This window comes from Octopus bimaculoides, chromosome 16 (genome assembly GCF_001194135.2).
Source record: "Octopus bimaculoides isolate UCB-OBI-ISO-001 chromosome 16, ASM119413v2, whole genome shotgun sequence".
NCBI lineage: Eukaryota > Metazoa > Mollusca > Cephalopoda > Octopoda > Octopodidae > Octopus > Octopus bimaculoides.
In genome coordinates this window covers 50,243,366-50,258,648 of record NC_068996.1, presented here as the reverse complement: position 1 = coordinate 50,258,648, position 15,283 = coordinate 50,243,366, and the positions used below count along the sequence as shown (strand labels likewise).

Genomic DNA, 15,283 nt, shown 5'->3' with positions numbered 1-15,283 from the left:
CTGCAAATTAGGAACCGACTGCTCAACTCTTACAAGTGTGGCCATGAATGCTGATATTGGTTGTGGGGTAAAGAGATTTGCTTCATGGTGAGAAAATTTTGCTATCTTCTGTCATCTTCTTCAGATTGTTCAATACTTTACAAGTGGAATTTGGTGGGACTAAAACTGTATGGATATGCCTTCAAGTTTAATAGTAAACCATAATGACACTAACAGGATATAAAAAAGTACAACATAGAAACAGGTGTGTGTGTGTGTATATATATATATACACATACAGGGTGTCCACAAAGTCTGGGTACATGGAGTAAATAAAATCGTAACATAAACAATTAAATATAAGAAACAATTTCTTAAAGTACGTGTTAATCCCCATGTGGGTACATGGAGTAAATAAAATCATAGCATAAACAATTAAATATAAGAAATAATAATTACTTAAAGTATGTGTTAATCCCCATGTGGGCACATGGAGTAAATAAAATCATAGCATAAACAATTAAATATAAGAAATAATAATTTTTTAAAGTACGTGTTAATCCCCATGTACCCAGACTTTGTGGACACCGTGTATATATATATATATATAGGATTCAGTTGAATTAGGTACTTACATTGAGGCACCTCATTAGATCAGAATAATATAGACAACGTTATGTAATTATCAACCTTGGTATACATACCTGTACCTCTACTATTACTCATTTATTTATATATATATATATGTTGTATTTTAGGATGGCCATTTTTTTTGCCAAATAAACACATGCACTATATATTTTTTCTTCACTCACTATATATATATATATATATATATACACACACACACACTAATCTTTTGTTTTAGTAATTGGACTGTGGCCATGCTGGGGCACTGCCTAGAATGATCTTACTTCACTTATCTTTTCCCAAGCCTGACATTTACTCCACAGTCTCTTTTGCCGAATCACTAAGTCACAAGGATGTAAGCACACCAACATTGGTTGACAAGCAGTGGAAGTAGACAAACACACACGAATGTGTGTGTGTGTGTGCATGGAGGTATATATGTCTCTCAAACCCACTCTCGTGGTTTTGGTCAGCCTAAGGTTATAGCAGACACTTGCCCAAAGTGTCTCTCTGAACATACATTCATCATGGTTACCGTTAGAAATGTAGGAAGCCAGTGAGTGATTTGTCAGCAATCTGTAACCAACAATATTATTTACAAAATACTTGATTCTAAAATCTCCCTTCTACTGGTTTCAACCACTCAAACTACAGCAATGCAAGAGCACCATCAATAGTTTATATAAACATGAATATATGCATGTTTGTTTGCTTGATGAGGCTGGGGTCATCCCAGGTTAGTGGCCCCAGAGACATCACTATGTGTAGAACCAACCAACTCCACCAGTGCTCACCATCACTGGCAGTCCCTTGCCATCTCCAAGGTGACACTGTGCCTCTGTTGTGGAGCCTGCTACAAGGCCTCTCCCAGCCCACAGTTGATACCTTGAATGAGAGTAAAGCCTTGTTAAGATGAACCAGCGGGAGAAGGAAGACATGCATGTATGAAACATTGAGAAAAGAAAAAATAAAATTTTTTAAAATCAAACGACAAAGAAAAATTCCTTTTAATATATATACATATACAACATAGTAGATATCCAGTTGATAGAAAAATTTGAGTTATAAAATGTGTAATGGCAAGTTTGTGAATGATTGCATATATATTACACAGACATACGTACATAGACACACACATAAACACATACTTCGGGAGTCACTAAGCAACTTTCAATGAAGTTACATTGTTTTCAATAAGACAGAACTATATAAACCTATAGTAACAATTTTAATAGACTAGTATTCAATTGTCCATTTCCCAATGATTACAATGAAGGAAGGACAACTGAACAGAATCACTGCAGTAAGTAAAACTGTTAGATTTGCTACAGTCTTGAAAGGACAAGAGCTGTATCTTGAAGGAAATATTTTAACCCTTTAGCATTCTGATTACTCTGTCAAATGTAATGCTTATTTATTCATAATGTTTTCATTTAATCATGCATTACCTCATAGCTTTGAGGTTTCAATGATGTGATTGTTTAGTTTTAGAATGACATTGTAGGGTAGGTGAGAGAGGCCAGATATGGCTGGTTTAACCCTTTAACATTCAGGTTAGTCTGTCAAATGTAATGCTTACTTCCTTATATTTTCAATTAATCGTGCATTACCTCATAGCTTTGAGATTTTGATGATTTGATTATTTAGTCTGAAAAAATGACATTGTAGGGTAAGTACAAGAGGCTGGATATAGTAGCTTGAACATAAAACAGGTAAGATATTTGGACCAGATATGGCTGGTCTAAATGCTAAAGGGTTAAAGAAACAGTTTCATTTAGTTCTAATTTCTGCTATAAAATTACAAGAATCTACAAGTAATAAGAATATATATTTATCCTGTCACCATCTTTGTCTAAAAATACCTGTTGTGCTAAAACTCTGACATTTTTTCTATGCCAATCAGTTAATAAGAACATCCACTGTTTTATCCCAAATCCATCTAAAACGGTTAAGCAACAATGGACTAGCTTAGTAGGCCATAAGGAAACAGACTGGAAGCTGTTCAATTAACATCACATAGGAACCATGTATCTTTACCACACAGAAACCAGAAGAAACTGCTGTGATTTAGTAAATAAGCAAGCTTGCAGTCAGTAAACTGCACAGAAATTCTTATTTTGTGATGTCTTGCAGACATTGTAATGGCAGGTAACTTATTTGAAGAATTATAAGGAAGCATTCTTAACTTTTACAGATGTGAGTAAACAGTTGAGGTCTGTGGGGCAGAGAGTGGACTTTGAGAAAGCCACTAATAGGATTTGAGTGACCTGCACAGGTTATTTTATGGCAGATTTAAGCAACTAACTTGATGTAAGATGAAGTTGCTGTAGGGTTAACATGCAGTGAATTGCTTCTTGTATTTGAGCCAAAATTTCACTTAGACTGGCCTAAAAGAAACACTCTAGAGGTTGTTTGTTATCTTGCATTACGGAATGCATTGAACAAAGAACATTGGTCGATGACAGACTTAATATTTCCAAGTAACAAGAAAATAAATCAATATGGTTTAACTGGGGGCGTCAGCCGTCTTATCTAAGCTGACACAGATTAACAAATGTACATTCTTTCATTACTATTTCAATAAGATGAAGAACATGTTGACTAATGAGATCAGAATAACACTGAAACAAATCTAGAAGTAAGGAAACCAATTTCCATACTTGATGAAAAATTAAAATAATAGTAACACTATTTAGTTTTTTTTAAGCTTGCTACATAGATTTCTTTTAAATGATCCAAATGTTGAACGTTAACACTAACTTAACTGTTACAAAGATTAACATTAAAGCTAAACCCAGTGTTTTTACTTGATAAGCTACAAACACTTTGTGTCCTCCCTTTCAATTATTTTATTGACTATCAGTGCTTTTCAAAAAAATAAGAATGTTCTTACAAAACCTCACTCACTTTCACACATGTACACAAGAAACATATCACTTTTATCTTTTTGTTATATCATGTTTGAATAAGTAATGTACAGGTCTTCTTCGGCACAGCATCTCACAACTCGTGGTCCTTTGTCGACATGGTTCTGAAACCAGCTTTAACCACTCTTTCTCCAATTTCTTTTCATAACTTCTGTTACTCAGCACTTGTTTGCACACGAATCACACAGCACAGTCATATCTCTCTCTCTCTCTCTCACATTATAGTACTTCTTTTCTCCAACACCCACTTTTATTCCCTCAGCTCATTTGTGCTCTGTCATTCATACACACTAACATTAAACATCCAGTGAATCATCTGTAGGTCATTTCTTTCCAACCTTTACACAACCTCTACATTCAGTTACCATGTCTTGATATCAAGAGAGGTAGGAGCTCTCTAAACTGTGCCCAGCCTATTCTTATTCTAGTAACTACACTCTCAGAGTACCCACCCCCATACTGACTTGGTCACTTAGGTAACTCAAAGTATCAACTACTTCTAGTTTTACCCCCTTGCATTTCATGGAGTCTATTTTCTCTACATTTTTAGTGTTTATTGTCTGCCTTTCATTTTAAGGGAGACCCTTAGTTACCAACAAAGGTAATAGCTCCCTGAACTTTGACCAGCCTGTTCTTATTCTAGTAACTACACTTCCAGAACAACTTCTACCACTCCAATTTGGTCATCCAGGTAACAAAAACTACCTCCCAGTTCTAAGGACCCTGCCCCACCACCCAGACATTTGAGGAAATCTATTTTCTGTACATTCTCAGTGTTACTGTAACTGCACATCTGCCACACACAAAGACTACTTTCTCTGTTAATCTTCCTGTCATTCCATTGTGTATAGTGGTTTATTAATTAATTTATTTTTTCGCTAAGTGCTTTTCCTCTAGTTGCCATACTAGGAAGGCAGCATCAGTAATGCTTCTTCCTGGCACAAAGTCAAACTGCATCAAATTAAGGTTAACCTTCCCTGATGGTGAAATATATACATATATATATACTAGCAGGAGTGCCCGGCGTTGGTCGGGGCTTAATTGCTTTAAAGTACTCGATTCTACTCAATTATGATTATTGAGGCAAAGATTGATAGAATATTAATTCCAATTCTTTCATCCAAGAAATTTGGAATTGTGTAAATGTATGAATATTAAACATACACACACACACACAGAGAAAATCTGCCTTTTGTTAGATAAAATACAAAATGTAGAAGCTAACAAGGGGAGGTCCTGCGGTTACATGACTTACAAAAATTAAAATAAAAACTCCCTCAAATCGTAAATAAATAAAATGTGAGCGTAATGATCGATACATATTTATTCAAAGATGTGCCACTACTAAAGATGAGTTGGTATCATTACACAAACATGATGATCATTCAACCAGTTAGAAATCAAAACCAAGTCTTTCTCAAACCTCAACTTACTAAATTAAAAGATGATACATTCGATACTGGAGTCTTACGTAAGTGTGTGAAAATACAATCAAATAAAAATAGAAACAATACAACATTCAGACTCTTTGAGCTTGATTTATATCGATGATGAAATAATAGAAATGAGCAACTCAGAGATGAGGCAGTCAGAGGAATATAATTGAACACGCACACACACCATGCATTAACACACCCATACACACACACATATTGTGTACATATGCATACTTACATTATATTCATACACATACATAAATGCATATCATAGCATGTATACTCACACATATATATATACATATATATGTATATATACATATATATATTTATATATTTATATATATATATATACGTATACACACAGTAGGGTTACCAAATATGCCCTTAGACAAAGTTTGCTGCTGAAAGAACTAAAGTAGAACTATCAGATCTGAGTAAAAGGAATGGTACAGTCTCTTTACACTTCAGTTGTCCTCATTGTCCACATCGCTGGTGGATGAGTCGAATAAAGATGTCGGCTGAAAGAACAGAAAGAACAATATTGTCAATATTTAATTGAAAAATCATTTTAAGAGCACAACTGGCACAATTAATCATTCATAGGTGAGGGTGTAGAGGGAAAGGAAAAAAAAGAACCACTCTACATTTGCCATTTTTCTTTGTTTCCAAATTTCATGCAACACACTCACTCTCCACCACAGCATGGTTGCCAAATCCCAAAACATCTCCAACCCAATGCTGTCAATTCCATCACCTTCAAACAGTGTACACCAGAACTAACTCTTATTCAGACCTTTTTTTTTTTTTTTTTTTTAATATCTACAATCAAGCACAGGTGTGGCCATGCAGAGTCCAGTCCCACTGCATGGCACCTCAGATAATCGTCTTCTACAATAGCCTGGGTCAACCAAAGCCTTGTGAATGCATCTCGTAGATGGAAAATGAAAGCTTATCGCGCGCGCGTGTATGTGTGTGTCACTACCACTTGGCAATCAGTCTTGGTTTGTTTACATCCCCAGAACTTAGCAGTTCAGCATAAGATAGTGGTAGAACAATCACCAAACTTATAAATTCTGGAATCGGTCTGACTAAAATTCTTCATGGCAGTCTCCCAGCATGGCTCAAGTTCAATGACTGAAACAAGTAAAAGAGTAAGAATATTGGTGTTGATGGCCCAGCATGGTAGTAAATGCAGTGACTGGAACAAGTAAAAAATAAGATATCATTTGAGGGCATATTTTGTCTGCTACTTCTAGTATGTGTGAGCAGCCATGATAAGGTTCCCATATTACTTTCTGGTAAGTTTGTTTGTTGTATTTTGTTTTCTTTTTTGTTTAACCTTAGGTCAACCCTGGTCAAACAGACTTATTACTGGGCTGTGATTATTGCAAAAGTGGGTGGACAAATTGCTATGCGTTTGTTACTTTTTTGATACAAACTTTCTTGTGACCATCCTGTGTTTTATCATCAAACTTCCTGTTTTAACCTCTTAACATGTTATCCCGTGTATTTTCATTCAGAGATGTCTAGTAAATATATATTTGAACGAAAATATACGTTCACTGTACTCTTGAGGTATCTGTCATTCATTTCTAATCTGAAATACTTCGTTCGTGATGTTATTCCCATTTTCTGTCATCAACAATCAGTAACTTCATAATAAATCATAAGTGATCCAAAATAATGTGTGTACTCATTCTTCTTTATATATGGGTCTGGTGTAGCCATCTGGTTCTCCAGTCCCCAATCAAATCGTCCAACCCATGCTAGCATGGAAAGTGGACGTTAAATGATGATGATGATGATGATTCAAAATATGGAAATTTTTTTTTAAATGTGTAAGTTAAGAGGTCAGAAAATAAATTCTTTTAACATCTCATAATAAAATCATAAACAAGCAACTCTATAACACCGAGCACCTTTCCAGTTGTGATCACATCTCAACAGACCTTGATCTACTTTCTCTCCCTATTTCATTTATCAGTGATCCCCCTCACTGAAAGCAGGGCGCTGTTGCACTTAATATCACTGAAAAACCTCAACAATACCTGGCATAATTAATTAGGTTGCAGATAACATGGCGAGAGTCTCTATTAACAAGAAATTTTTTCCACACAAACACAAATCCTTGCATTTTTAAGAAATCCTTAACCTAGACACAAGGCCAGCAATTTCAAAGGAAGGTGATAGTTCGTTACATTAACCCTCCCCTCATTACACAACTGGTACTTTATTTCAACAACTCCAAAAGGACAAAAGGCAAAAATCAACCTTGGAAGAATTTGAACTCAGAATGTGTAGTTGGAAGACATGCAAAGCATTTTGCCTGGTACAGTAACAATTCTGCCAGTTCATCATCATCATTTAACGTCTGTTGTCCATGCTGGCATGGGTTGGACGGTTTGACTGGGCTGGTAAGCTGGAAGGCTGCACTAGACTCCAGTCTGATTCCGCATGGTTTTCTATGGTTGGATGCCCTTGCTAACGCTAACCACTTTGAGAGTTTAATGGGTGCTTTTACGTGCCACGACAGTTATTTTGCTCAGCTTGATATGTCTTCTTCTCAAGAACGACATAATGCCAAAGGTCTTGGTCATTGCCTCCATGAGGCCCAACACTCGTGTGGCACAAGGCCAGCAGTTTTTAAGGGTGGAGGGTAAATTCAAGACAGGATGCCCCTGGGAGCTCCTCTATGCTGATGACCTGGCCCTCATACCAAAATCCCAACCAGAACTAGAGAAGATATTTCAGGTTTGGAAGCAAGGTTTAGAATCGAAGGGCCTTATGGTCAATGTTGCAAAGACCAAAGTTCAAGTAAGTAGGAAGATGAACACATCACACACCCCTTCAGGTAGATGGCCCTGCTTGATCTGTAGAAAAGGTGCAGGTAGAAACACCATTAGATGTTCCCAGTGTAAGCTATGGATGCATCAAAGGAAGGTTAATCGGGAAGATTGGTTTTGCATGTGGCAGATGCACAGGGGCAAGAAACACCACAGATGCTCAGAAAACTGATTCCATCACATTCCAGGGGAAGAAACTACAAGTAGTTGATAGCTTCCATTACCTAGGTGACCAAGTCAGTAGTGGGAGTGGATGCTCAGAGAGGGTTAACACTAGAATAAGAATAGCCTGGGCAAAGTTCAGAAAGCTTCTACTCCTACTGGTAACAAAGGGCCTCTCACTCAGAGTGAAAGGTAGATTGTATGATGCATGTGTGTGAACTGCCATGCTACACGGCAGTGGAGCATGGGCTGTGACTGCTGAAGACATGCGTAGGTTCGAAAGAAATGAAGCTAGCATGATCTGCTGGATGTGTAATGTCAGTGTGCATACACGACAGAGTGTAAGCGCCCTGAGAGAAAAGTTGGACATAAGAAGCATCAGATGTGGTGTGCAAGAGAGACGACTGCACTGGGATGGTTATGTGTTGTATATGGATGAGGACAGCTGTGTGAAGAAGTGTTGCACTCTAACAGTGGAGGGAACTCGTGGTAGAGGTAGACCCAGGAAGACGTGGGATGAAGTGGTGAAGCATGACCTTTGAACGTTGGGCCTCACAGAGGCAATGATGAAAGACCAAGACCTGTGACTGAGAAGACCCGGCAAATAAAGTGAGTTCACAGCTGTAACCTACATCAGTGTCGCATAACCAGCCCACTCAAAAGTACCTTGGATCATAGGGCAACATGTTGTGCTTGAGGAGACCTATTGAGTCAAGTACATCAAAACCAAAATCTATGGAAATTGCAGCTGTGATCCCTGTGCCGGTGGCATGTAAAAAACACCATCAGAACGTGGCTGATGCCACTGCCGCATTGACTGGCCCCTGTGCCGGTGGCACATAAAAAACACCCACTACACTCTCAGAGTGGTTGGCATTAGGAAAGGCATCCAGGTGTAGAAACACTGCCAGATCAGACTGGAGCCTGGTGCAGCCTCCTGGCTTCTGAGATCCCAGTCGAACTGTCCAACCCATGCCAGCATGGAAAACAGATGTTAAACCATGATGATGATTGATCCAGTTTGCAATTAGTACTATTTTATCAACTCCCCCACCCCCACTTCAAAAAGGGTGAAAGGTTAAAGTCAACTTGGCAGAGTTTGAACAACTATCCTTATTTTGACACAAGGCCTGAAATTTGAGGAGTGGAGAGGTTGATTACATTGATCCCAGTGCCCCACCTTGAAAGGATGAAAGGTAAAGTTGACCTCAGAATGTAGCGGCAGACGAAATATCGCTAAGCATGCTAACGATTCTGCCAGCTCTCTGCCTTACCCCAAACAACAACAACAACAACAACAACAACAATAATAATAATTAAAATACCTTATTTTCACAATTAGCACAAGAACATGAAGGCAAACAGAACGCAGTCTTTTTAAAACATGGGCAAACTTTGGATTTGCATTTACTGCGCATACACCTGCAACTTTTCAACTGAAAAAGAAAAACAAAAAAATTTTAATGAGAAAAATTCCTCACTTCAGAATTTGACAATTATTCCCAATATGCTTTTATTGCTCCACTCACATACACTTAATATCTTTTGACCATTCTCTCACTTACTCCTAATATCCTTTTACCCCTATTTTCTAATATTTGTGTTTCTCCACCCACTTTTCCCAATAGCTTCGCAACACCATGTCCATATACCCCCAATACCCTCTCACTTCTCAACCCACGTGCTTCTGATATCTTTTCATTTCTCCACCTACATATTCCTAATACCCTTTCATCTTCCTACCTTTATTATCCTTTGAATTCTCTGCCCTATTACTACTCCTTAATCTCTGCCCTTTTCGATATCAAACCATTTTTTTCAAGTCATATGTACACATTCTAACCAACTCTAATAACATTGCAAGTTTAACTTGCAAACAATTGCCTAAAAATATTTTAATTTCATAGAATATTGCAAACAACACAGTACAGACCTTTATTTAGCCCTTTTGTTATCATATTTCTGTTGAGATGTTCTGTGTTTCTTTCAATTACTTTAAATATAACAAAGAATTTAGTAAAATAACTTAGTTATCATGAAGCTAGTGTTAGGAACATAAATTGTGACTAAGGTTTGGTGGAAGATTTTAATTCAGAGCTTTTGAAAACAAGACATTTGTACTACAGAACCAGTTTCAGCCAGGGTGGTATCAAAAGGGTTAAGAATTGTTTCTCTATTATATAGTTTAACCATTTTGTTATCATATTTCTGTCGAGATGTTCTGTGTTTCTCTCAATTACTTTAAATATAACAAAGGATTTAGTAAAATAACTTAATTGTTATTAAACTAGTGTTAGGAACATAAATTGTGACTAAGGTTTGGTGGAAGATTTTAATTCAGAATTTATTAAAACATGACATTTGTACTCAGAGCGAGAGCCAGTTTTAGCTGGGTTGGTAACGAAAGGGCTAAATGAATATTATTTATCAAGAATAATCCTTTTGATATTACAAAACTCAGACCTCCAGAGAAAATTTAAAATTCCAACAAGAAAATGTCATGAAAGCTGGTACTGGGCCCTTTCCCATTATGATAATCTATTGTTGTTTCCCCACAACCCTTGCTGTACATCATCTCCAAGATTTCATGCTAAACATTTCACTACCAGGAAAGCAAATGTCTAGGATTTCCTCTTTATTCAGATATTAACTTATAGACATTCAAATTGTATCTGTCCAGAGCAGAGGTTCTCAAAGTGAGCAGTCCCACCTTCAAGTAGGTGCGGTGAGGTAACATAATAAACATACTGAATTCTACCCATAGTAGTAATTATATTATACATAATAAACCTAATAATGGTTATTAAAATAAAATGAGACCACATCAGGTACAGGGAAGTCATTAACTTGTAATGTATAAAGTAAATTTACAACTTGTGTCTTTATCAATTTTTTGAACATTTCACTGTTAAAAGCTTATACAATCCATTTTTAGAGTAAGATTTATAAATTATCATCTATGTTCAGTTAAGTAAGTTGCAATACCTCATACATCACTTAGATGAGAACTAGGCATAACAATTACTTTAAAAAAAGTGCTACAAAAAAAAAAAGTTAAGAATTAGTGGTCTTGAAGGGTCTGCGAGAGAAAATGGGCACCAACCGTTCTTTTCTGACTCAAGTAAATTAAAAAGAAAAGAAATACCATTTTCATTATTTTCTCCTTTATTCTTTATACTGTGAAATGAGAGGGGGGGGAGGAGGAATGCTTTTAGGTTGCTTCATAATTTAAACAAAAATGAGCCAAGAGAAATAATCGAAGCCAGTGGCATGTATATATATGTACAGTGTAGACAAATATGGGTATATCAAATACCATACAGTATAAATTCTTGATTTATTAAAATTCTCTGCTTCTATAGGATGTGCCACAATTACCAAATAGTAATTAAGACCAGCACCATGTGAGAAGGGGAGATAATCTCAACTGCCAAAAATTCTCCATTTACTAGTATTGAACCCTAAGCATCCATCATTTGTGAAAACTCTGACTCAAGCCATAATTATATAAATTATTACAAATGGAAATAAGCATCACATAAAACTGTGTAAATTACAGAAAAAAAAACAGAAAAGAAATAAGAACAAAAAATCACAAGTGTAAAGAATTCCTGATAGAATGTGAGTAATACCCAGAGTTCATTACAGCCAAATATGAAGTGTAAATTTCGAAAAATTCTAAACTCACAGGTTTTGCTTGTTTTTTGGACACTTTCATATAAGGTGTGTCAAATTCCATGGAGCTATCAGGGTGATAGTCTGGGTCATTATCTAAAACATCTGGAGTGTCAGGAACAAAAAAGGTCTACAAAGAAATGGATATACAAAAATAAATAATAAATATGAAAATGTAAACTTTTATTATCATTATTTGATATATATTTTCCAAATTTAGCTTTTGATCACAAATTCTTAATTTAATTATCCATCCATAGATAGGTTCAGGTGTAGCTGTGTGTTGCTCCCCAACCAATTTTGGGCAAATGTCTTATAGCCCTAGGCCAACCAAAGCCTTGTGAGTTTATCTCCTAGAGAGAAACATGAAGAAATATCAGTGTGTGCAAGTGCTTGTCTTAACATTACATGATTGTTAAAACATTCATTTCCAGTATTGTGCAAAAATATGTCTGAGCTTGGTGAAATATTACCTTGCTTAGAAAAGACAAAGGTTTGTGACAGGAAGGGCATCCAGTCATAAAAAAAGCTACCGCCATAATTTCAGTCCAATTCATGCATCCAAGGGAAAGTGGATGATGACATCTAAATGCCAAAATTTTGTCATCAAAACATCATTTAAATTCTTTAAGCCCCAAAAGACTAAATGACATAATAAAGTGGCATTAGTCACAGACACCAGTCTCCCTGGTACATAAAAAGAATAATTTTATTTCTAGTACAAAAACATTACAAGGAATTTTTCTTTTTTAATTTATCACACAATTCAAATTCTAATTAATATCAGCTAAGTTGAAAAGTAAGAAATATTTAAACTGGCCATATCCGGCCAAAATATTCTACCTGTTCTAAGTTAAAACTGACCAGACTCAACCTCTCACATATACCTACAGGGTGTCCACAAAATCTGGGTACATGAGGATTAACACATACTTTAAGAAATCATTATTTCTTATATTTAATTGTTTATGTTAAGATTTTATTTACTCCATGTACCCAGACTTTGTGGACACCCTGAACAATGTCTTTCTAAAAATATACAAACACCATTGAAATCTTGGAGCTATGAAATAATGCATGATTAATTCCAAAACAATGTGAAGAAAGAAGCAATAAATTGGACAAAGAAATTTGAAAGCTAAATGGTTAGAAGAGAAACAGAAAAAAAGAAAAATAACTACTAACATTACGTGCTCCGTGTATACCGTTTGGCATTGGGCTGTCTTCTTCCTCTGACCCATTCTTCAGTTGTTTTAGTAAAAACGATATCTGTAATTTAAACAAATTCAAACTTACCATTTGTTAGAAACTGCTACAGACAACATCTACATCTGTCCCCTCTATACCTCAAATCTTTCAACTAGCACAAAGCCATACCATCTTAAATGCCACTCTCCCTTAACCCAGTTGAAGAGTCCTTGTCTTGCAGGGTACTAGGTACCCCTGTCAGAGATAGTACCACATAAAAAGCAACCTATACACTCTGTAAAGAGTTAGGAAGGACATCCAGTCATTGAAACCATACCAAAACAGACTATGGAACCTAGTGTTGCCCTTGGTCATGCCAGCTCCTGTCAAACCATCCAACCCATGGAAAATGGATTATTAACTAATGATAATGATCAAACACAGGTATGGCCGTGTGGTTACGAAGCTCATTTTCCAACCACACAGTTTCAGGTTCAGTACCACTGCACAACACCTCAGTCAAGTGCCTTCTGCTACAGCTCCAGACTGACCAATGCTTTGGGAAACAGAAATTGCAAAGAAGCCTATCATGTGTGTGCATGCATGCTCACCCTCACTGCTTGACATAATCAGTGTTTGTTTCCCCATATTGTAATACACACCAGCGTCTAAGTGGGTAGATTGACCTGTTAAAAATAACAGCCACATGTTCCAAAAGAAAGGACTCATTGAGTTATGTAGTCCTGCATACATACATACATAATACATATATATAACATGGCTGTGTGGTTAAGAAGTACACTTCTCAAACACGTGATTTTAGGTTCAGTCCCATTGGGTGGCACCACGGGCAAGCATCTTCTGGACCATCCAAAGCGTTGTAAGTGGGCTAGATAGACAGAAGCTGAAATGTGTGTAAGAATATATGTCTGTACAAATGTGTGTATGTTCGTATCTCCTTGACTTGATATTGTTAATCATAAATGCTTATTGTTGTGCCACATAGCAGCATGTTTCATTTCCAATATTCTGCGAGAACATGATTGGCCATGGAGAGATATAATACCTTATATGAAAACAGGTGAGAGTTGGCAACACCAAAGAGCATCTGGCTGTAGAAAATCTGCCTAACTAAACTTCGTCCAACTCACAAGAATGAAAAAGTGAACAATAAAACAACGACAACGATATAATAACAATGAGTTGAAGTTTGGGCTTGTGCACACATATAAGTACTTACATGTGTTTTTGGATTAATAACTTAATAGTTACCTTGCTTTCATATTTCTGCTGCAAGTCTACAAGGCTTGACTCATGCTGATTTTGCAATGATTTCATTTTCATTTCATTTGAGTCTTTCTCTTTGATAAGTTCCAAATAATTATCTTTGAGGTCTTTCACAGTAGACTTGTCGTTATTATGTTCAACCCGTTCTTTGATACTCTGTATGAAAGAGATTTAATTAATGCGACTGCATGAGAATATGAACAATTACAATAAATCCACCTCGAGTGACATTGCAATAAAAAAAAAAAAATTTTTTTTTAAAAGAACCAACAGTCGAGTGAACTGTGTTAAAATCTGTCTTAAAGGAACTGAAAACTTGGAGTTAGATCGATGTAAAATCATGGCCATTCTAGCTATATGTAAATATTTACCTCAATAAGAATCATGTTTTGCAGAGGAAACTACTAAATTGTAAATATATATATATATATATATATATATATATATATATATATATATATATATAGAGAGAGAGAGAGAGAGAGAGAGAGAGAGAGAGAGAGCGAGAGAGATAAATAAATGAAGTTAAATGCAGGTGTTATTCAAATCTTTGAAGATTTGAATAACACCTGCATTTAATTTCATTTATTTATTTATTTATCCATGTTATACAAGAACATTCCATGAAACCTTGGAATTTCTACATTTATAAGTAGGCTGTTACATCCTTGGTACTTGTGTGAAGTTTTGTTACCCTGGTAACTATTTATTTATTTTTTCCGTGTTATTTGTAAACAGTGAAAAAATACACATACATTTATATGTATGTATGTATGTATGTATATACATAATGTAACCTCGTGGGCATCAGTACCATTTTCCTCTTTCTCCGTTCTTCCATTCTCCGAACTTTCCATCTTTCCGACGAAGGGCTACGCCCGAAACGTCATACACTCTCTCTTTCCTTTCCTGAGCGTCCAATAATACTATCCGTATCACGTCCTCACTTTGTTGTTTTTTTGAACTATATATATATATATATATATATATAAAATTTAAAATTTAGGGTTCAGCAAGTGTTGCTTCACCACACACCAAAAAATAGAAATAGCAGCCAAAAAACTACCATTTCTCTTCAAAAATACAACTCCCGAAAAAAAGTAATACTAGCAAATTACAAAGGTAAAAGAAGGGAAAAAATAACGAATCTACC

General features: G+C 36.0%; 1 protein-coding gene across 1 annotated transcript in view; it reads right to left on the bottom strand.

The window, feature by feature from the left end:
* Window positions 1-1,598: 1,598 nt before the first annotated feature.
* Window positions 1,599-15,283, bottom strand: part of LOC106879783 (chromosome-associated kinesin KIF4A) — a 54,904-nt gene continuing 41,219 nt past the window's right edge. Inside the window, exons 23-27 of the mRNA XM_014929485.2 lie at window positions 14,116-14,286; window positions 12,841-12,924; window positions 11,669-11,785; window positions 9,306-9,416; window positions 1,599-5,493 (exon numbers count right to left, since the gene is read on the bottom strand). Of these exons, the coding sequence (XP_014784971.1) occupies window positions 5,440-5,493; window positions 9,306-9,416; window positions 11,669-11,785; window positions 12,841-12,924; window positions 14,116-14,286 (537 nt within the window). The 3' untranslated portion in view covers window positions 1,599-5,439. The remainder of the gene's footprint in view (window positions 5,494-9,305; window positions 9,417-11,668; window positions 11,786-12,840; window positions 12,925-14,115; window positions 14,287-15,283) is intronic.